The sequence below is a fragment of the Rhea pennata genome, chromosome 1, assembly GCF_028389875.1.
Source record: "Rhea pennata isolate bPtePen1 chromosome 1, bPtePen1.pri, whole genome shotgun sequence".
NCBI classification, from domain to species: Eukaryota; Metazoa; Chordata; class Aves; order Rheiformes; family Rheidae; genus Rhea; species Rhea pennata.
Window position 1 is genome coordinate 197,981,445 of NC_084663.1, and position 22,106 is coordinate 198,003,550.

General features: G+C 40.3%; 1 protein-coding gene across 1 annotated transcript in view; it reads left to right on the forward strand.

Annotated features, from left to right (window-relative positions):
• The window catches only part of ARHGAP20 (Rho GTPase activating protein 20), a 59,357-nt gene that overhangs the window by 25,879 nt on the left and 11,372 nt on the right, over positions 1–22,106 (forward strand). Inside the window, 7 exon segments of the mRNA XM_062577391.1 lie at positions 1,036–1,206; positions 6,595–6,744; positions 8,560–8,601; positions 9,802–9,886; positions 11,932–12,009; positions 15,976–16,042; positions 17,977–18,159. Coding sequence (XP_062433375.1) covers positions 1,036–1,206; positions 6,595–6,744; positions 8,560–8,601; positions 9,802–9,886; positions 11,932–12,009; positions 15,976–16,042; positions 17,977–18,159 — 776 coding nt within the window.

A 22,106-nucleotide genomic window follows, 5' to 3' on the forward strand; every position in this document is an offset into this window, starting at 1 on the left:
ACAAATCAGGATATAGAAAATGTACAAACAGAAATGATCAAACTGAGTTAGACACTTATGGGCTTGAACCTACAGGGATATCACTAGGGGCAGGCCCTGGAGTATGATTTTATAAATGTTTCCACTGAATTGGTGAGAGCAGTAAAATGTGAAACATTTTGTTCTAACCATTGTTGATACTGGGTTAAAATAGAAGTGATTTATTTCCTCCACTTGACCTTGAGGTAAATGCCATGCATGGGTTTCACTTAGGTCGACTGGTCATCATTCCTGAGATGTTTCTGTGTTGAGTGCTAGTAGGGAGTTTGTGGAATTGAATTCCCAGTACCAATCAACCATTGACAAACTGATGAATTGATGAATTCCCAATTATGCAAAAATGGAGGGCTAGGAGCTACTTGTGTTGCTGGCCATATAGCATATTCACCCTTCAGCATATTGTATTGGTCCAAAACTCCTCTTTCTGCTTTATCCCCCACACTCCTGAGCACCCGTGCTGCTTGGGAAAGATCAAGTAACAAGTCTGAATTATTCATTCTGGAAGTCATTCCTTCTCCTTTCTCTCTTGCCTGAAGAAGTAGGTAATTAAAGACAAGAGGGAAGCTTCCAATTAAGTTTAGGAATTCTTTCAAAAATTCAGCCTCCCAGCCAGAACAAGAAAACCAAGGCCAAGAAAGGGATCGCTACAACAAGTGGAGATCCTCATCCGCTCCTTACAGATCAGTGAAAGTATGTCCTGCTAATGTAGGCCAATCTCAGAGCTTATCCTTTCTCTGCCAGCTGTCAGGGTTTCCTAAATTGACCGAGTAATCCAGCCACAGGCATCAAGGGACTATGCATGGAGAGGAGGTTGGAGAATCAGCAGGCTCTAAGTTAGATGCAGGAAGGTTTGTAACCTTCACTGAAGATATTGTCTGCTCTCTTGTTGTCTTTGACATCTCTTCCCATGTCTTTTGCATTGGGTGTGGGAAGTTTCTGCCTGGTTCTTGCTCACTGACAATTGACTGATTTGCTTTCTTTTATTTCCTTTTGCAGGGAAGGCTGTTTCTCCCCCATCAGCCCAGAAGCATGTCCCCTTGTGCAGTCCTTTATGTGCCACAACAGAATGTTTATCCTTGATGGCCACGTGCAGCTGAAGACAGGCCTGCAAACCCAGGAACGACACCTTTTCCTTTTCACAGACCTTCTGGTTGTTGCCAAGTCCAAGTGAGTATGGCATTCCAGGCAATACTTCCATAGAGCAGCCCTTCTTCTCAGCAGAGGATAATATGGACTTCCTTAATGCTTTTTCAGAAATACATTCTCCCTAAATCAGAGAGAAGCTTTTTATTTGGCCAATGGATGTTAGATGCCTGACTTCCATAGGTGCTTTTGAAAACCCGTAGCCTGTATAGGAAGTCCAGGCCACAATGTATTAGAGCAGTAGCAGGTGGTCTGAGTTTATAATATTTCCTACCTTGGGAATGCAAGTGCTGAAGAAAAGACTCCTCAGTGTTGAACTGTCTCCTTTCTGCTGCCTTGAACTGGCTCTTCTGGTTTAGCCAGATCATCGTTAGCCCACGGAGTATATGTACCATGGGTGGCTGTGTCACACAGTGGTTACCGGCTACTGCTTGTCTGGAAGTTGCTTTGATACACTCCAAGGGAGAGGAGCTGTATATGTAGAAATAGAGATCGCAAGCAATGCTGCAGTGACTGTTTCTGCAGGCTGTACAGGAGGAGCATGAGGAAGGCGAGCAGTGCTGAGCAGTCTGGGTAGTGTTCATGTGTAATCAGGCTTGCTGCTGAGCTCTGATTATTCACTCTACCATTCACAACTAAATCAGATTTACAAGCTGTGTTTAGCATGCCAGCTTCCTGCAGCATTTGTGGTTTAAGGCAATTTTCGAGGGTGCTTTCACTTGCTGTTATGGGTTAAGGGGAAATAATAATAAAAAATCCTGATGTGGCTTCATTCTCTGTTAGGCACAGTGTTTGTGGTTCCACAGGGTGGGTAATCTCAATTTGAATCCTGGGCTTTTGCAACGTGTCTTTTTGCTTAAGCAACCGTCTCAGAGGCTACCGGGAAAAGCCAGTATAAATCCATGTTTTCTGTGCAAATCTGAGTTGTGTCCATTTGAATCACACACAGTAAACATAACCCTCCAGCTGAACTCCTTCACTTTATGTGGTGTGACAACACGGAGGATATTTTACCCAAAATATGTTCCACTACTGGTGAGGTGGCGAACAGAAGGATCTTTACATTTGGTGAAATCCTGCTATTTTATCAGCAGTAATAGTATTGTTACTGTATTTATTTATGTTTGTGTCTGGCTTTAAGGTGGGACTTGCCTCATTCATTTAAGCTTTTAAACATTGGGTATTTACATCTGATTATTTTTCTAATTCCTTTTGTAGCTACTGAGAGAGAAAAGCAGGACCTTGCTGTAGGCAGAAAGATGTCAAGGGTGGATAAGGAGAGCCACATTCTGGAGAAGTCTCTTGCTCTGTCCGCTGACTATAAAGCAGATATAGCCTGGCTAGCTTATTCATAAACTCCTGAATTTTAGAAGAGTAAAGTCTTCTAAAAGAGTAAAGTAAAGAGTAAAAATGAATCCCTCCCCCTAGGAGCCCTGGTCAGCATGCTGAGCAGAAGCAATGTTACAGCCCCAGGCTCAGCTGTACATTAATGCAGGTTTGATTGGGACCCAGTGGGACTATTTGCATAGGAAAGCACCACTCCATGTAACCACTCCAAAATCTCATTCCCAGGGAGTAATAATGTCTCTTACAGCACTTGACTTAATATGGAGGAGAGTCTGCAGTTTCTGAAGAAGGCAGAACAGAACAAATTGTGCTTCTGCATGTGAAAAAAAGGGGGAGAAACAAGTCTTTGCTAGAAATGGTAAAAAGCATTTTGAATGATTTTACTTTATATATTTTAAAGAACTGATTGGGTTGTTCTCTCTACAGCTGCCCTGTCAGCAGTTAAAGCATCAGAGCTGTCACTAATGATGCTATTTAAAAATCAGCATTTTTGAAAGATATCACATAATAAAATATCATTGCTTATTCCTAGAGGGAAAAGCTGAGTGGTGTGCATTGCTATTCAGCAGGAACTATTGATTATTACTGACATTAGAAAAGCTGATGCAGGGTCAAGACAGCAGGTCACCGTGATAATATCTAGACTGAGTTAATGATGCAGTTGAATCTGACTTACCTTCAGAATTACTCTCTGTGAAGGTGCTAAAAATTTGTGATACTCCTTTGTGTTAAGTAATTGTTTGATTTGGGACATGTATGTGCATAAGAGACTTTTTTTTCACTTGAAAAAATACTATTCTATGGAATCTCTTAACCTTGTAACACATGTTTTGGCTCAGCTGAAGTTAGCCAGTCACCATACAAAGGGAGCTCATTTATAGTTAGACTTCATATGATCAGGGTTGGAGGTTTTTCTAGAGAGCAAGAAGTACTTCGCGTCCCCTGAGCTTGCTGGATAAACTCCTGTAAGGTGCTGTGTTCCTGTTGAAATGAATTGGCATTGCTCCCATTGAAATTTGTGGAAATTTTCCCTCTCCACAACTGATCTTTGTACTCTAGACAAGATGCCAAAATGCCCGTAGGTTCATTTTCTGGTGCTTTCTAAACATTTTTTGAAAAGTAGACTGTTACCTTTTCAGTTCATCCATTAGCCATCTTATGAAAAATAAGAATAATATTCACATGCTGCACTTCTCTCTTTACTGACCCTTTCTCTACTCTCTTCATGTGAGGATTAAGTCATAAATGAGTTGATTGAAGGAGTTTTTCCTCACTAAACCAATATTAAATATGTAAAATTGTATATTGTTTTCTATTTACTAATCAGATTTCTTACAGGCAGCATGTATTTTAATGTGGCAGTAGTAGTAAAGTAAATATTTCATGGATCTGTCCATTGATCAAAATTTCTCACATTTTTCTGTGTAGGACTCACATAAGAGTGGTTTCCTTATTACATTTTAACATTTTTTTTCTCCCAATGTGGCTGGACTTAGAAATTAATGGTTGAGTAAATGCATGGAATTATGGTAGCAATCTCCCAATGGATCCATTAATGCTTTTGTTAGAGGGTCCTAATAAAGAGATTAGCAAATTTAGTGAGAAGTTAATCTTCCATCTGTTACAGCTGCAAGGTATACAATTGCCACTTACAGAAAGCAAAAGGAACTGAATTTCCTCTGTGGGGTAGGAGAATTTGGGATGTATCAATACCTACACCACTAACATTCATGACTTACTGTTGATTTTATTGAGATCTGGAAGTTGCCTGATACTCGCAGTGCAACAGTTGAGGCAGGGACTTACTACCTAAAAAAGAAAATAAAATCATCCTCATTAGATTGTTTAATTTTTAAAAAAATGTTCAGTTGTGCTTCTTCCTTAGCGAGTGATGATATATTTGTTTCTAGAAACTGTCCTTTGGTAATTAAATAGAAGACTCACATTTCACAAATACTGAGAACCCATGGATAGCATAAAGGATATGGCAGATAGAGATAAAATTATACTTTAGGCTCTTTAGATGTTAATGGAAGCTACAGTTTCAGCGCTTCTGGAAACCAGGCCACTTGAATACTGATGATAGCTGAGAGCTGTGACGAGGCATGGCAAATAGGGTAAGAATATACATCAAGTGTGATTGGGAGAACATCTCTGTGCTTCTGCCAACACCCTGCCAACACCTGCTACTGGCACTGTAGGGGTCTGGCTTTATGAACTGTAAATGTTAAAGTGAAAGAGCATGTAGAGAGTTCACTGAACTAGATAACTGAAGAAAGAAGTTGAGGAAGAAAGGAGGCTGGACAGACTGATTCCCTGCGTAACTGTAGTCCTATCAGTGGAGTCAGACCAGGCAAGCATTTATTAACATTTACATTTGGCTAATTACAATTTGTGTCTATTTTTTTTTTTGTTAATCTACATTTTTACAGTTCATTCTGTGATCAGTCTGTTACAGTTATTTCTGTATTTTTGACAGATCTTACCTGCTACATCACAGACATCAGCATGATTTGTTGATGAACATATTGAAATGTTCTCTTGAATTTTAAGTCTTTGGTGGGGTAACAAAACATAATAGATCAAAGAGAGATAAATATAGCAGGAAATGCCATGGTATAATTTTAAAAATACATGAATATGACATTTTATTTTACACTATTTGATAGTGATCTAATATAAGTGCACCTTTTTGAAAGTGTCAGCTGTGATATGCAGACATAGTCCTTTTTTTGCCCACCACTGTAAATATTGCTGGATTATTGGTGGTGCTCTATCCAGCCACAGCTGTTAGCACAGCGTCAGCTGAGAGTCTCAGATCTGTCAGGGTACTGTAAATTCATCTAAGTCCTTTTTCAAGCCACAAGGTTCAAGTACTTTTGCGTTTCAGACTGATAGTTCAGACTGTCCTAAATCAAATACCTTGTAAATGAGATTAATCTTGAAGAAGGTAGTCCAGGTGCACCAAAGCTCTAAGAAACTGCTTACCTCACGTATTTATTTATAGGGCGCTAATCACCATAGTGTCTGGTGCTGTCTCCATCCACATTTGCAATACTGTGATGAGCTGACATGCTCTTGTTTGCAGACCTTGGATTAGAAGGGCAGAACATTTTCAGGGAAGAGCCATTTTTCCTTCAGCCTATTCCTGCTCTCCCAGCAGAGTCAGAGTTCAACACTTGAAGGCCATCTGGTAATTCAGTCTGCAAGGCCTCTAGTGGGAACCTGCCTTGAAGTGACTGGTTGTTGCCTTGAGCTAAATGATTTTGTGAGATTTTAATTGTTTCTCACATAGTACAGGTGCCACAGATCCTATGAAGAAAGGAGTCTTGAGAAATTAAGTGGAAGCAAAGATTTGAAATAAAAAAGTGAAAATCTGTAAATAGCCCTTTACTGTATTTTAATGTTCAGTGGGATAAAATATAGGAAAGAAAAAATAAAAAAAAAGGGAAAATTATGTAATATATCCTCCTTGTAGATGAGTAAATGTTTTGAGAATGCAGGAAGTCCTGGATCATTCTTCAAGTGATGTGGGCCAAAAGTTACCATGCAGTCAGTTTGTCCTGTAGGTGACCTGTGCTGTAGTGCCCACACGTAGCAATTTAGTGTTCTTTCTTCAGGATGGCTTCAGTCAGCCTGTCCTGATTGTCATTACTCAGAATCACCCTGGTTGTTGACTTCGGGGCTGAGCAATCAAACTGTATGACAGACTCCTCAATGACATTAAAGTCACTCCAAGGAGTTCCCAGCACAAGTGACAATCTTTACTTTGAGGGGACTCCAAACATGAGCAGAAGTTTTGCAAGAAGGAGGATGTCCAGGGATGCCACAAACAATCTGTTTATACCAGGAATAATATATCTGTTGATCCCATTTGGATCAGAAATTGTCATATCTAAATATGCAACCCAAATAAAACATTAATCTTAACAAAGAGAGAGTGCTTCTTCTGTCACCTCCAATGCAACTTTCACATGAGCCCTAAGGAAGAAGAAATTGTGAGTTTTTTAACTTGCCTTGCTAAATTTTTGTATGTGTGACATACCTGTGAATTTCTGCCGGCAGGTCTCATTCTCATTTCAAATTAAAGTGCCAAGCACGTCTCTGTGAGATGTGGACAGCATTTTGTACAGAAGAAGTCTGTGAAGGCAGCACAGACCCAGAAAGGTCCTTTGTTTTGGGCTGGCCCACCACAAACTGTGTGGTGAATTTCAGGTAAGAATTGAGATATGTTTTATTTACCAAGTTACCTAAGTTTACCAAGGCAGACAGGCAATGAGGTTATCACAAATGCATTTCAGCACCAGTGAATGCAAGCCTGAGAAGTAAGAACATGCTGGTTCTTAAACCAACTCTTCCTACTGCTGTGAGCAAGTCACATATCCTCCATGCTTCCTCTTCTTCTCTCTAGAAATATGGTAATGATATTCACCCATCACTTAAAAATCTTGGAAAGTAGGTGATTTGGCAAAGCACAGTCTGTGCTGCAAATTTGCTTAGTGGGGATTCTCTTTTTTCTTTTTTTTTTTAGTGTAATTGGACAAATACCTTGGTTAATTAATAAGATGAGCTAGAAAGCATAAACAGCAAAGATAATGAGAGGATCAAAGGGACCGTTGTAGGACACTTTTAAGCAGAAGAGCTTGTATTGGAAGTAGCAGAAAATGTACAGTGAAATACTGACCTTGTCCTACTTCTCTTTTTAATTAAATTGTGCCAGAGAAAATGACAAAACTCCTCCTAAAACAGAATCTCTGAATTCTAATGGAGAGAAAGATTCTTGGTCTGGTTCTTTGCAGCATTGGCTGTAGGACACAAAAGGGCTGTGGAGGTAATTTTAATCATTAGGCTAATTTTATTCTCAGCAAGAGGACTTTGTTGTCACTTTGGATAAGGGAGGGCACCATCCCCCATAAATCCCAGGTGATCAGCCACAGTAATTTGACTGGGTTCTGGAAAATGCATTTGTCTCTTTACCAACAGAGAGCAAAAGCTGAAGCATGAGCTTAATTTGTATGTCACATTGTCCATATGCAATGAGAATGCTGTGCACGAACTGGTGTTTATTGAACTATTTGTGCTATTTATGCTTTTTTCACTTAATAGTCCTGAAACAAAGCTGAAGATTTCTAACGATTTTCAATTGAACTCATGCTAATAAACATGAACTTTGAGCTAGAGACAGTATCTGATCCCTTATAGCTATCAAAAAATATTTGGATATGAAAGCAATATCTTCAATCCAAATTGAATCATGGATTTTATAGAAGTGAAATGATTTTATTTCTGGAGGTAAACAGAAAAACTAAAATGCCCCATGTGAGTCCATAGGTAACATACTAGACAACTGAAGCAGCCAAAGCAGAATCAGACTTCTAATGTTTATAAAGCGTGTACTCCTGAAACAGCATCATGTTGAAGGTTTGCAGTTCCTTAAATACTTGCTCTGAAAATGTGAATAACTTGATTTGTAAAAGCAGTAGCTTTTACAAAAGCAGTAGGGAACAGCAGTTACTTCATGTAGGGTAGTATTTAGCTCAATAAAGTTGAAGCAAAATTAGATTAGATTCATCACACAATTCTATTATTAGCTCTGTTTAACTGGGTGATTTTGTGTCCTTGAAAGTGTATAAATAAGAGAAGTCCTAAAAAATCAAAACTTAAATATTTATTAGTAAAATGGGGCCTTGTTCTATTGTGGTACACAGGATTTTCCCTAAACCAAGTAAGAAATAAAGAGAAACTGAACAGTGTAAATTGCAAGAGCTCTGTATACCTGAGGAAATAGCTTTAAATTTCTGAATAAAGCTCTTCTTTTAAAGCATCCTGCTCTTTTATTTGGACGTTAACTTAAGAGCTCAATTTGTAAACAGATATTTCATACAAATCTGCAAAACCCTTTCCATTTTTATATGTATTTGTGGAAGTTTCAACCAAAAAACCCAGTCCATTCCACCATGGTGTACACAAGGGCTATTTTGGTACTAGAATGTTGGCTGATTTGTCCCTGTTTTTCTATAATCCTTGCAGGTCTGCTGAACAAAAGGAAACTTGGCTTTCTTTTTTGCAAAGGTATTTTTATTATACAGTCTTTGAAGACATAGAAAAGAGACCAAGTGACCTAGACCAGTGATTCCCTGCTCATTCCTGTCTGCTGCTTATGACTGGCTGTATCCTAATATGAATGGAGAACAGTGGAGCTAATTTTGGTCTTACAAAAGCAAATACTCTATAAAACATAGCCCAAGCCAGAAAGTGTGGCTGGAGTGTCTGAGTAAATGTATCTGTCTCAGTTCAGCCAAAGTTGGACAGAGAACTACTAGCAGTGGTTTTGGTTTCTGAACACCCAATTCTGCTAATTGTGATTTGTGTTTTTATCTGATTCTTCAGAGTTCATGGGGTTGTTTAAATCATTCTTTCTGGGAATGATTTCTAATTCGCTGTTCTTCAGTTCTTCAAACTCTTCTGTACAATGGGCTGTAACTCATTCCACCTGGAGGCTATAGTGCAGCCTAAGGCATCACAGCAATAGGAAGTTTTTCTCTCTCTTTTTTTTTTTTTTTTTTGTTTAAATGTGTCCTTTCTTTGCTGCAGCCTATTCTTTTTAGTTAGGCCTCCTTATATAACCTCTCCTGTGCAACAGCTCTACTCTAGAATTTATATCCATCATAAGAAAGTGTCATGATCTCAAGTAATCACTGAATTATCCTATAAATTTGGTATGTATGCACTGCTCCAGGATGTAAATTCTCTGTTTTAGCGAATCTTCCCAGGTCTGATGGGGAAAATGAGGTACAGCTCCTCAGGTCCAACTTTGGCTCATAAATTCCTGAGCCTCCAGGGAGCCTTCCTGCAGTCTGGGCCGTGAGAAAAGAGGCCCAATTGCAGGAGGGCTGAGGGAGCTGGAGCCAGGCTTGCAGGTCTTCCCAGATGCAGATCCTAGGGAGGCTTGGTCTCCTTACCGATGATTTTGGGCTGTTTAGGATTAAAATTGCAGTGAAATCAATATGTAGATTTTAAAACCAATTTCTCTGCTGCTTACATTCGTTTTTGCTCTAACTTTAATATAACAGGGCATTACTGGGGCCCTTGGTCAGCATCCCTTTCAGTTACTGCTGGATGCTGGGTTTCCCCAAAGATCTTTCTGTGGAGAGTACATCTGCAAACAATCTACTTCTTATCCAGTTACTGCTTGATCAGTATTTAAATATCAATCTTACCATTTATATTTATAATATTAAAATTTTATTTGTTTTGTACTTGTTTTGTCAGTCGAATAAGAGAAGAAAAGGAAAAAGACTATCCTAAAAGTATTCCTCTGAAGATAATTGCAAAGGATGTTGGAACCTGTGCATATGTAAGTGATTTTGAGTGAACTCTGGGTCTAAATCTGAATTACGTATGAGAGCTTTTCACCTATAAGTTGCAATGTGTTTTGTTTTTTATAATGGTTGTAAATCTGTAAAGCTGTGCATATGAACACCCTGAAATTGCCTTAAACCTGTTTTTTATCAGTTAACTGATATTGATAAATTCATAGGCAGGTAAATTGATAAAGAAAGATTATCCACAGAGGTATTTCCACCCTTTTCACTAAGTAATTTTAACCCAATTTAAATGAAATTCTTGTAGGTAGACAGTTCCCTACAGATGCACTAGCATTCACTGATAAACCATTCATTCTCTGTTTACTTCTTATATGTTTATACTTTCTTTCTACCTGTTTTTTCTAAGCCTATATTTCATGCTAAGAAGCCTCAAGACCACTTGCAAAGACCTGAGATGTTTTTGCAGAAGTTAGACCTTACTGGAGATTTTGGCCTAATGATTAATCTCCACTTATTGGAAATTCTCCACAGAATCTCCAATTCTGTACTTCCATAGACCTAGTCATAAACAATTCCTCCTTTTTTCAGGTAATCATTATTTATGTAAATGTAGTTAGAATTACGAAATTGCTAAGAGAAATAGTAGTAATAATGATGGTAACCGTGTCCTTCAAATGAAGGACTGCAGATCAACGTGCACGTAAGTGTTTCTGTGTAAATGTCTATATATCATACATGCCCTCAGGTATTCCACTCTTATACCGGGGGAAGGGGGGAGCTTGTTTCTCTTTTCTCCTTAGATAAAATAAGCTCCTGTGCCAAATTTGGATTCCTGATACTGACAGTCTTAGGAATTACATGCTGTAGTCTAGCTACTAGCAGCAATAAAGCAATGGAGGAGCATATGGAAACTCTGTGATCCAAGCAGTTCTTACAGCACTGTGGTCCCTGTGCTACAGCAGCTGGAGATGCCCAAGAATTAATTCTTTTCTGGAGGATGGGGGAAGGGTGAACATGAAGCTTAAACATTTTATTATATTCTAGCCAAGAGCAAAACTTATGTAAATGTGCTGACCTACTCCTGAGAGCCAGATGTCATTGCTTTTGGCAAATGTTACATTTTTCATGGTGTAAACATTCAGATACATCCTGAAGCAAAATGTACAGTATTCTCACTTCTTTCCTTTGATTGCCATGGCACCTGGTTACCATCAGGAACTTGTACAAAACTACGGCTGAGATCTTTTTTAAGTGCAAAATATCATGATGTTTTTTCACCTGAATGCCCAAATGCCAGTATAAAATTGCTATGCTATGTATGGTAGCAGGGTTTGTTGAACCACTCCTAAGACTGATGGTGAGCATTTACATCCTGGCTCTGCCTGCCATCCCCCCTTATTTGGGCCTCCTAGGTTGTTCTTTGCAAACAGGCATGTGTTTGTCCAGCCAGTGCTCTAGGCTGGCCACAAACCAGCTCGAATCTCAAAGCTGTGTAGTCTTGTTAGCAGAGCCAGACTACCCTGCCCCTCAGGAGGGCACTCTGGACCTTCCCAATTGTTTTGTCTCTACAAGGTGACGGCAGTAGTGCTGCCACATCCCAGCCATGCTAAGGATGGGTTCATGAATACTGATGGTATGTTTGAAATGCACTGACCTGCATAACAACAACATGATGTGACAATATAGATGACATTTCTCTGCACAGGAATAATATTGGTGTCAGGCCAGAGGTGTCAAAATCTCATTCTGGAAAGACTGTTTTGTGGAAAGTGGCACTTCCTCCAACATGCTATGTACCATAGAGGCCATCAGGCTGAGCCACCTCATCCTTACCATTGAGTCACTGTAGCTGTTTAGGACTCAGCGTTTCTGGTGTCCTCCGTGCTGCTGATGAGCAGATTCTGGACGATGCTGGAGTAGCAGCATTTTGACTGAATGAAAGAGGAAGTGTTCCTGGTATTAAGCCAATTTTTTAAAGTATTTAATTATAAGAGGATACTGCACTTCAGATGATACTCTTTGCAAATCTGTATTTTTAATGCCACTTTTTCCTTCTTCTTTTTTCTGTTCACAGTCAAAGACCCTAAGTGTAACCCATGTTGATACAGCAAATGATGTAATTCTAATGGCCCTACAGCAGTTGGGAATTACTGTAAGTACTTGCACTGGTTTTGATGAGTCTTTTCTTAGCCACTTTTAATGAAAAAATCTTCTATAGCACTTTTCCGGAGTTTTAGAACATGGATGTTATTTGAAAACCTTTATCGTAGCAATGTTGTTGAAATGAAACAGGTGGCTATTTAATATATAGACCTCCAGAGATCATCAAATGCCTTGGAAGTGTTAAATAAGTCTCTCATCCTTGTAAGGGTTCAGTCATGTTTGAAATTGTTGTTAAATCTGTTTTGCTGATGCCTAAGAGAAGATATCTTGACACAAGAAGTGGGAGTTTGTCACAGCTCCTTTTGCATGCTTCAGTGTGAACAGGAAACCTGTTGGACTGATTTTTTCCTTTTCTGTTTCAAAATTTGCAAATACATGTGATCACTTGTGTCCTCAGATTATATATACAAGCACAGCTCTTGAGTGTCCAAATCAGACCATTCTCTAAATATCCATGGATCTTTAGCGTCACATGAGATATGAATGTCAGAGTGATTGCACAGAAACTGAATGCACCCAATTTAAGTAATGGCATGAAACTGTTTTGGTAAAAGGTCTTTAAATGAGCTAAGATAGTGCAGAATAGTGCACCAAGTAGACGCAGTGATTCCTAGTAGATCAAATAGTGCCTAAACTGTCATCTTTTGCCCTAAAACAGAAAAGGAGGTGCCTCAGGTGCTAAAATGAATCAGTGCCATGGGTGAAAATTCAGACTCCCTCATTGCTTTTCTGTCATTTCACAATGTGGCTCCAAACAACACTGATGGTCATAGAAGCTCCTGGATGACAACTTTTTACCTGGCCTGTCAGCATGCTGTTTGGGTAACAAGTAGTTTTTTAAAATGTCTTGGTCTTGGTTCCTGTGTTGATCTTGATGCATGGAATCTGACAAGCCTTTTCTTACCACAGCCCTGAGTTTGAAAAGTCATATATGACCAAATGCCACTCCTGTACTTCCCTGGGGCTTCAAGAGACCCCCAGCAAAAGTTAAAGCATCCCCAGAATTTGCATTTCCTTGCCTTCATTGTCCCTAATTTGTACTGTCCTTTTGTACATCCAAGGAGCTGTTCTGCTAGCTTGGTATTTCCTCAACACAGCATTTTCTGCCTATCCATCCATCTTGAAATGTTTTAGACATCTTATACTACACCATGGCTGGGCCTCTGGCCCGCAGTTGAGGATCTTGCAGTCTGACCGATAAAGGTAGCTCTGGAGTTAATAGACGGACTGTAAGGCAAAGAGGATAAGATGTGAGTTAAAATCCAGCTGATTGTCTCCTCCAGTTTGTACTGTAAATTGAAGAGACTGTGCTATGTTACAACTGCAAGTCTTTATTATGATATGTTTCATTTTTGCCCTTTTTATGGATTTCATTTGCATTTCCATATTTTGCATATAGAAAAATCAGGAAAATGGTAGTACTGTAAAAGAATGTTTTGTTTGGGATAAGCAGGAGGAAGAGCTGGTTTCAACTTTGCATTCTTTGGTATGTATCAAAGCCATCCCTTTCCTCCACTTTATTTTTATTTTGAATGGAATAAGAATTAAAAACATTCTGAAAGAGGTAAAATCTTGCCTGATGAATTATTTGACCAAGTAATATATTCTGTTTTTTCACTGCATCCTCATGACATAAAGCCTTTTTCATTAGAAGCATATCATAAGATTCACAATAAAATCAGACAAGCTAAATAAATTAAACTGTAGCCTGTAGATCAATCAAACTCACCCAACCCCCTCCTAGGATTGTTCTAACCACAAGGAAGCTTCTGCTTATGCGCCAGCTAGAGGGTTTTTTTATGTTCAGAGAGAACCACTTGAAAGGAACTCTATGACTTTTCAGTGGCAATTATAAAAACTGCATTTCACATGTTGTGTGATTAATGGGGCTATTACTTTGCCTGAGTTCACTCCATTTTAACGCATCAGAGTTTCTTTCTCTGTGCTTTCTCTGGTAAAATGACAACTAATTCCAGCAAAATGGCATCGATCATCTGTTCCAAATTATTCAGTGGGACAGAAAGAAGAGCTTTGAGTTTCCCAGCTCCATAAGTACAGTTGCTGATTTTTCTGGGACGGTGACATTTTTGCTGTCAAATGGCCTCATAAAGCCCATAAAGGACAACATTTGCAATCGGGGGATGGTCAGTCCGCCTCTTGAAACTGTGCTTCCCAGCTCTTCCCCTTCCGCTGTCTCCCCTTCACAGCAACTAACCCTTTCATATATATATTTGAAAGGCAAAGTAAATACCTTTTCTTGTGCTCCTCAGCTGTATTTATTTGCTCCTGGCTGCCTGCCCTGAGGCTCCAGAGATGTCTCCATAGCCTATTTATTTTCCTTCTGCCTCCTGCTAGCTAACTTAACAGCAGTGCAAATACGGCCCAGAAAGCTCTGTCGGCCAGAGAGCAATCTGTGAGGGCTTTATTGGGCGTATCAGCATTATACCAGATGCATGCAGCAAATAGAAAAGAGTCTCAAGAGCTTTGGGGACACTGGAGAAAAGTCCAGACAATGCAGATAGTAGGCAAATCTGTTTAAAGGGAGGTAGGATTTAATTTTAGAACTGAATAAATACTATCAATAGGTATTTATCAGCATTTGTAGTCAGAAAACTTTCAGACTTTAATTTTCCTTATTCTAACACGGTCACTGAAAAGGGATTTAAAGTGTAATAGATCACTTTTTACACAGTGTATTTATCAACTTTCTATTACCCTTTGTCCTGAGAGTGGCTTGTGTTGAATGTTATTCTTTTTATTTCCCTTGCCTCGCTGCCTTATTTGAGATAACGCACTGTTTCCCTCCTTTGGTTAAACTGCAACACTCACATACATTTATGATAAGGGCAATATTTAGAATTTACTTTCAAAACAATGCTTTTTCTAAAGGTGTTCACATTCTCCAATCCCTTGGAAATTGTCTCCTCTGGTGTAAATTTTATCCCCTCCGTTGTAAATTTTAGAGGGGGCTCTGCAGCCTCGGGAGTTGCCAAGCTCTTCGATGCAGAAGGGCAGCAGAGCCACCGTTTGCCGCCCTGCGAGGCGGTTTTGAGGCAGCTTTCAGCACCGTGGCCCACCGGGGCTGTCCTAGCATGGGTTCAGCAGCGTGGCGCTTGGCCCACTGCCTGTGCCCCGCGCAGCAGCCCTGGGATGCTCTTGGCCAGCGGGGCCAGGGATGGAGGGGAGGTAGGGCAGACAGGTCTGGTCTGTGACTACGGCTGCGGTCTGAGCCCGAGGAGCGGCTGTGCTGTGCCACAGCAATCCCTGAGGCCGTGCTGACTCTGATAAGCAGGACCAGGCTGTGGGGTCACCTCTGCTTGCACAGATGCTTGGTCTGCCGCATGCTCTGCAGTGGGCACCCACTTTTGCGCTGCTCTGTCTTAATCCATCCAAGGGGTTGGACTTGCCTCTCCTCCAGGCTGGGTGAACTCAGAACCTGCAGAGAGATGCAGGATGCAAGAGAACGGGGAGCCAGGACACAGCACTTGAGGCACCCTCTTTCCTTGCTGGAGATGGCTGATTTTCAGCCTCAGGGAGGCAGCAGGCAGCAGGGGCAACTGGCTCAGCTGCATTGCAGGGTGCTGTTGGCATGTCTAGTGCCTCTGTCTGGGCATGAAAGGAGCCCTAACAGCCCGTAGGCTGTTGCTTTGGCCCCTTGGCTTCCAGAAGCAGGGAAAAACTATAGCACATTACCCCCTTTCCCTACTGAAAGAGATGGACCCCATAGCAAGCTGCATGGAGGGTCCTAGAAATGAGGGGCTCCAGCTATTGCCTGCTTGCTCCTGCCACAGAGAGAATTCAGAAGCTCTGGTGGTGGCAAATTTGGGCACAGCAGAAGTAGAGAGGATTCCTTTGCTCCGCATGGCAAGGTGCAGATTATCCTATAATTGCAAGAAATCTAATGCAACCTCCTTCTTAATGGCTGGTCAACTTAGTCTTAATTTTGGTTTTAAAGGGCTCTGAAAAAGACTACAAGCTATGGGTGATTTCAGGAAGAGAAGATGCTCCTTACCCTCTTATTGGTAAGTTCTTCAAATGGTTTTACTTTTCAGCATTTACCCATTAATTTTTAGTGCTGAACGAAGCAAGAAATAGAGAGAAATGCCGTTTCCTGTTTTGTTTTGTTTTGATTTTTCTGGTTTTCTCTTACTTCCCTGTCACGCAAGTTCACCTATTTAGAGAGCTAGTCAGACACTGCTTTTTTGCCTTTTTTTTTTTTTTTTTGAAGAGCAAATGTGTTGAAAAAGTTCCTTTATTTCTGCATCAATTTTGTTATTTTCAGTTGCATGAGTCTCAGTCTTTCTACGGGACCAGCATCTCCAGTCACTCACCTCTTGGAGCTAGTCCAGCTCTGCCATATTTCTTCCTATATTTCCATAGCATTGTTTACTCCATTCTCCTCCTCAGCAAAACTCAACATGATTTGGGGAAATGTTTTGTTTTTCAGCAACTGGACATAACTGATTAAAGATCAGTTTCCAATCCTGTATTTCTCTTACTGACTGACAGTTCCCCTCTGAATAAGAGCAGAATATTACTTATTCACATTATAAAATGCTTTTCAAAACATCCCCCTCACTAGGAATCAACCCAAAGCTCAGAAGTGATATGACCAAGTGATCTGATTTTGGCCCATAGTTCATTGAGAACAAATCCCTTTCCGTTATTAAGAGCCTATCCCTGTAGAAGCCCTGCATTACTTTTGCTGTATAAAAGTCCATAGATGTTTAGAACAAGAAAATTTTGTGGATTTTCTGTTTTCCTCTTGCAAATCTAACTCCAGTAAATCCTAACATTCCTTCTCAAAGCAGCCTTAGCTACAAATGCTTTGCTGGAGTCAGACAACATTAATATTTATAAAATGTCTAACTTGTGCACCTTATGGACAATGCAAGCTGTTTTGTCTTTGAAACCTACCAGACTTTGTCTTTTAGACTATTACGTGTAGCTTATTCAGATAAAATCACAGCTGTGGTATTAAATATAGCACGAGAGAATTCCAAAATGGGAAAGGCCTTTTTAATTGACTGATGCTTTCTCACTGCAAATTCAAATTCCAATCTCTGGAAAAGAAGAATCTGATGTTAAAATGATGCTGCACTGGATATTCATGCAAGGTTTATTGGATAAGGCCCCAGCTTTTATCTCAGGTACACATCAGAATCAGAATTTGACTGTTTCAGCTTCACACTACTACTAATGTCTAATAATGATTCTTCCACTACCGATGTTCATTTTAAGGCAAGTCTGCAGGTAGGTTAACTAAAACATCTTAACATTGCTCCAGATTTGATCTATTTCAATGACCATGTCTGTAGACAGGTCCAAAAAATATCTTTCTGGTGGAATTTTTGAAAGCTTCTCCAGAAATTAATTGCCTCTGTATAGTCCCTGAAAATGCTGGTTAATGCAGAGCATAGTTTGTTTGCATTAGCCCTGTGATTAACATTTCCTTCCTGTTTCAGCCTGAGACAGGAACTTTTCTTGTGTCTTCTTTGACTACATTGTTGCTTATTCCACTTACCTTGGAAAAGGAGAGAAGATCATATTCATACTGGGTTTTTTTTTGCATGCGCAGCAAAAAATTGACAAAAATCTAATTTCTTCAGAGAACCATGCAGGCAACCAGTACCTAAACTCTGAGTAAAACAGTAGAACAAATAAACAGTGAATTCAGAAATATTCACTCGAATCTTTCTGATGGACTTTTATGTGATACAGCTGTAATGGGTCTGATTTTTCCTTTACATCTGTTTAACTATCCTGAACACAGTAACTCCATATTTGCAAGTATATGATTTATGCCAGTGTAAATATGCATAAAAGTATCAATTCTGAAGCTACCGAGAAAGTACTGTGAGCTAGTGTGCAAAATCTCTTTTTCCTCCAAGGTAGATGGAGCTTTGCAAGTCTCCAGTCAATCCAACCCAGATTATGATGATTTCTCTTTGAACAGGACATGAATATCCCTTTGGAATTAAAATGAGCCACATTCGAGACGCTATGCCCCACGGATCAAAGCACTGTGCCTGCCCCAGGCAGCTGCAGGGGTCCTTCCTGACGGAGCAGCTGCCCCAGGAGCTGCAGTGCCAGTTCGTGCTGAAGCCAAGTCGCCTGGCCGTGTGCCAGCAGCTGAGCGGTATGTCGCAGTCGCTCTCCCCACACTAGCCCCATTCAGCTACTGCGTGTCTACGGCTGTGTCTAGAAACCAGGCATGTGCCAGGAGGGGAGGGAAGTGAAGAGGAGCATGCGAATGCACTTTGCTGTGATTCAGCTGCATGGGGGATTTTGTAAGGTAGCTCTTCCTGATTTGAGTGTGCTGTTATATGCATGCAGTTTTGGTTAGTTAAATTTTTACAAGCTGCATGTCAAAAGGTTGTTCTAAAACCAGCAAAGAAAGGCAAGATCTCTTCCCTGCAATTTTTAAAGTCTATTAGCTGAACTTCTGCAGCCCTCGCCTTGTTCTGTAGCGAGGCAGGGTGGTTTTACGGGTCAGGACTCAAGACTTGACCCTGCCACAGAGTTCCCTGTAACGTTTGTCAGCGTTCTTTATCTCAACAAGGTACTGACGTCTCCACACTGGGACCCTCCACATGGCAAAGCCTCCGCACGTGTTTGAGAACCTTGATGAACTGAGCAACTATGACCTCTTTGTTTCAGTTCTCTTCTGACTAGGATGAGGATAATACCCTCTCCTGCCTTTGGCCTTAATCCTGCAAAAATATGAGCACCTGCTCTTTGTTTTGCACTCTGATAACAATGACACAATGACAATATACTGCTCATGGGTAACACAAAAGAGCAGATCTTTACAGGACGCAGATCTTTACAGTATTGAGGCCTTAGACTGTAGACTCAATAGGGCAAGGATGCCCCCCATGGTGTGTTTTTATTGAACTTTACACACTAACACATTAAGCTCAGTTAGAAACTCTGTCATACTTCACCGTTAATGACTGTATAATAATAAAAATAACATACACACACTCTGTTATCCCTTGCCTGCCCGATAGCAAAGATCTCCCACAATGTATGAATAGAATCCATTTGTAATGTTTTTAGAAATTAAATATAACAAGGCTATATCAGTGTCTATTACAAATTATTCTAGAAACTGATTACCTTTTATATAAATTAATTTCCTTTCCAAACTGCTTTATCCCCCCTTCCCCAGTAATGTGCATCATACATTACTTCATGGCATATTTTAAGAATGAGGCAATCTAGCAAAAGAGTGTAATTAGGTTTACAGGCCCTGCTTGGCAGCTGACATTGACTGGCAAGAGAAAATAGAAATGCAGATCAGGCCTGTAAAGCTCTAATGCAGATGTGCTGTGCTGTGCAAATTGCAGGAGGGGAAAACATGGCTGCTTTGGGGCAGCATGCTCATGATCCACAAGGACTAGGCTAAGCGGGAAGAAAAGAGTCTGATAATCCATTCACCTTTTCTACTTTCATCCTTTGTCAACAAAACCTTTTAAACTGATATACAGGTCTGGCTGCTTGTAAACCAGGATATCTTGCATACAGCACTGTACATTGTGCTCCTCCTAGCTCCTTCTCACCTATTTTGGTTTTGGAAAATGGAAATGGGTGTCTGTGTACAAGCCAAGGCTGTGATTTGATTTTAGGCTCATTTTCACATCAGCAAGCCAAAGCTGGTGTTGCTGTTAGGTAACCACAAGGCACAACACCACGTACAAGGCACAGATGTAGGGGAGGTATCATAGAATCATAGAACTGGTAAGGTTGGAAGGGACCTCTGGAGATCATCTAGTCCAACTCTCAAACGAGTGGCCCATATGGGGATCAGACCCATGATCTTGGCATTATTAGCACCACACTCTAACCAACGGAGCTAAACCTAACCCTCGTAAACCCCATGCTTTGCTGCCAGATGTGCTGTGTAACCTGCCCTCCCTCCCAGAGAAATCTGTCCCAAACTGAGACAAAAGAGGGATTATCTGCTTGTCGTGAAGTGATTGATGTGCTAGTGGCTCATCTCATTATAGCAGAAATTACCTGAACACTGAGATTTTTCTGTTTATTTTTCCTTAAAATGAGATAAAATCATAAACTTGGAAACAGAGTTTGAGCATTCTCCACTACATTCTCTCAGCTGATGTTCGTAGCTATCTCTTATTGTAAACTAAATCAAGACATGGCATTTACGGCTGGCAAGCTTAGAGGTATAAGATTTTTAACCAAGTGTTGCCCTGGCAAAGATCAAATGTGTGTGTGGCCAAACAGTTCCTGTGCCAACCAGCCAACCTGTCCACCTTCTCCTCCTATGGCTCTGCTGTAACCTCCTCTAAAGCACAGCAGCCCCCATGATACTGGTATCATGATGCTGGAGACCCTTTCTTTTCAGGAGGCAGCAAGACATAGCTGCCCAGGCTGCACTGTGGGTTAGGCAGATACTGTAGGTCCTGACAGGCAGACACGACTGACAACTGGCTGTCATGTGAAGGGAGTTGCTATGCGACACCAACTACACTGTTATAGTTGCATCATCTGTCCTGGCAGGGTGGTTAAAAAAAGTACAGAAGGCTTTACTGTGTGGAAGAACTGTGTTTCTGTTGACTCTTTTGCAGCCTTTTGGCCACTCACAATTAAACACAGCCATTCACTAATGCTCATTAGCACATGTCTGAAAAGCATTGTAAATACTCACTTGCTTAAAGCTTAACCTGAAAGAACTGACTGCTGTCAGTGGCTAGTCTATCATTGAAATTGTTACTTAATCGCCCGTTAAAAGAGACAGCAAATTTTTAACAGGTTGTTCTCAAAGAAAGGAGATCTTTGAAAACTGTTTGACAGTTAAGGATTTGGTCAGAAAGGAATAGAAACTACCTGTATATAAAATGTAAGCAGAACTGATCCCAAGGTAGATGAGAATCACTCTTGGGCCACTCTTGTGAGCTCTGAGCATGATCTGCAACAAAAGCAATATTGCTTTTTTCTAATTCTGTCCTGGAATAATCCACAGGAACAAAGCCCTGAGGGCAACACTGCTATTCTAGTATGGAAGCGCTGTCTTCTGCATAGCAGTAAGCTGCCTTGGTCATGGCTGGATGGAGGCTGGACAATGCTGTAGCTTTGCACGGGTTCAAGAAAAGAAAGTGTACGTCCTCCCCCCTCATCTGCTCTATGCCTCAAAAGTCCTTAATCCCTTTTGCTTTGTGTAACACATAAGTGGCTTTCCTATCTTTAGGGCCTTTTCGTATAAAAAGGATGAGTTCTCCTGTTGTTCAGCAAGTGTTAATTTGGTAAGTGATATGGTATTGCATTGCTTTATATAAGTTGCTGCTTTCTGCGCTGATATGTTAAAAAATACTGGTAAAGATTTCCCTCCTGTCCTGGAAGAGCACTGCATTTGATCAAAATTACCCCTTGCTTACACTGTCAGTTTGGGCCTTGGCTCATAAGACTGAAGTAAATAGTGAGAGATTAATAAATCTTTCTGATTTTAAGAGGTTTTTTTTTCCCCCCATTTCTGCTATTCTTTATTCTCCAGCATCTTGCCTTAACTTTTACTTTCACTGAGATCTATAGGGTTGCCAAAACAGAACACAGATATATATTTGCCATTGTGTGAATAGCACTCCAAGTAAAGTAAACCTTGGTCACATGCTGATGGCTTGTTCCTCTGTAAGAAAAATTGTAGTTTAAAAGTTATAGGTTAGCTGTATTCTTCCAAAACATGACATATCAAATAAAACCTTAGACATTGCCAAGCTTATATTTCATGAAGCTTTGGACTGCTCAAAATGTATATCCTTCTTATTATTTTTTATGAAAATAATTTTTCATTAGCCTTTAGCACTCATATGCTCACATTTTGAGTTAAACTGTAACTTTTCATCCTGTAAACCTGTAAGAAAAGGACTTCCACCCACTCCCAAAGGGAGCATGATCTCCTGGAATGGCACGACGTATAACAAAAATCACTATTTGGACTAAGAAACATGTCTAATAAAGTACAGGAGATGATAAAAATCTAATCTTATACTTCAATCCTTGTTTCTGTCATTCCCTCTGCCCTTCAAGACGATATAAAGTAGAATGTTTGATGAGGTGAAAGAA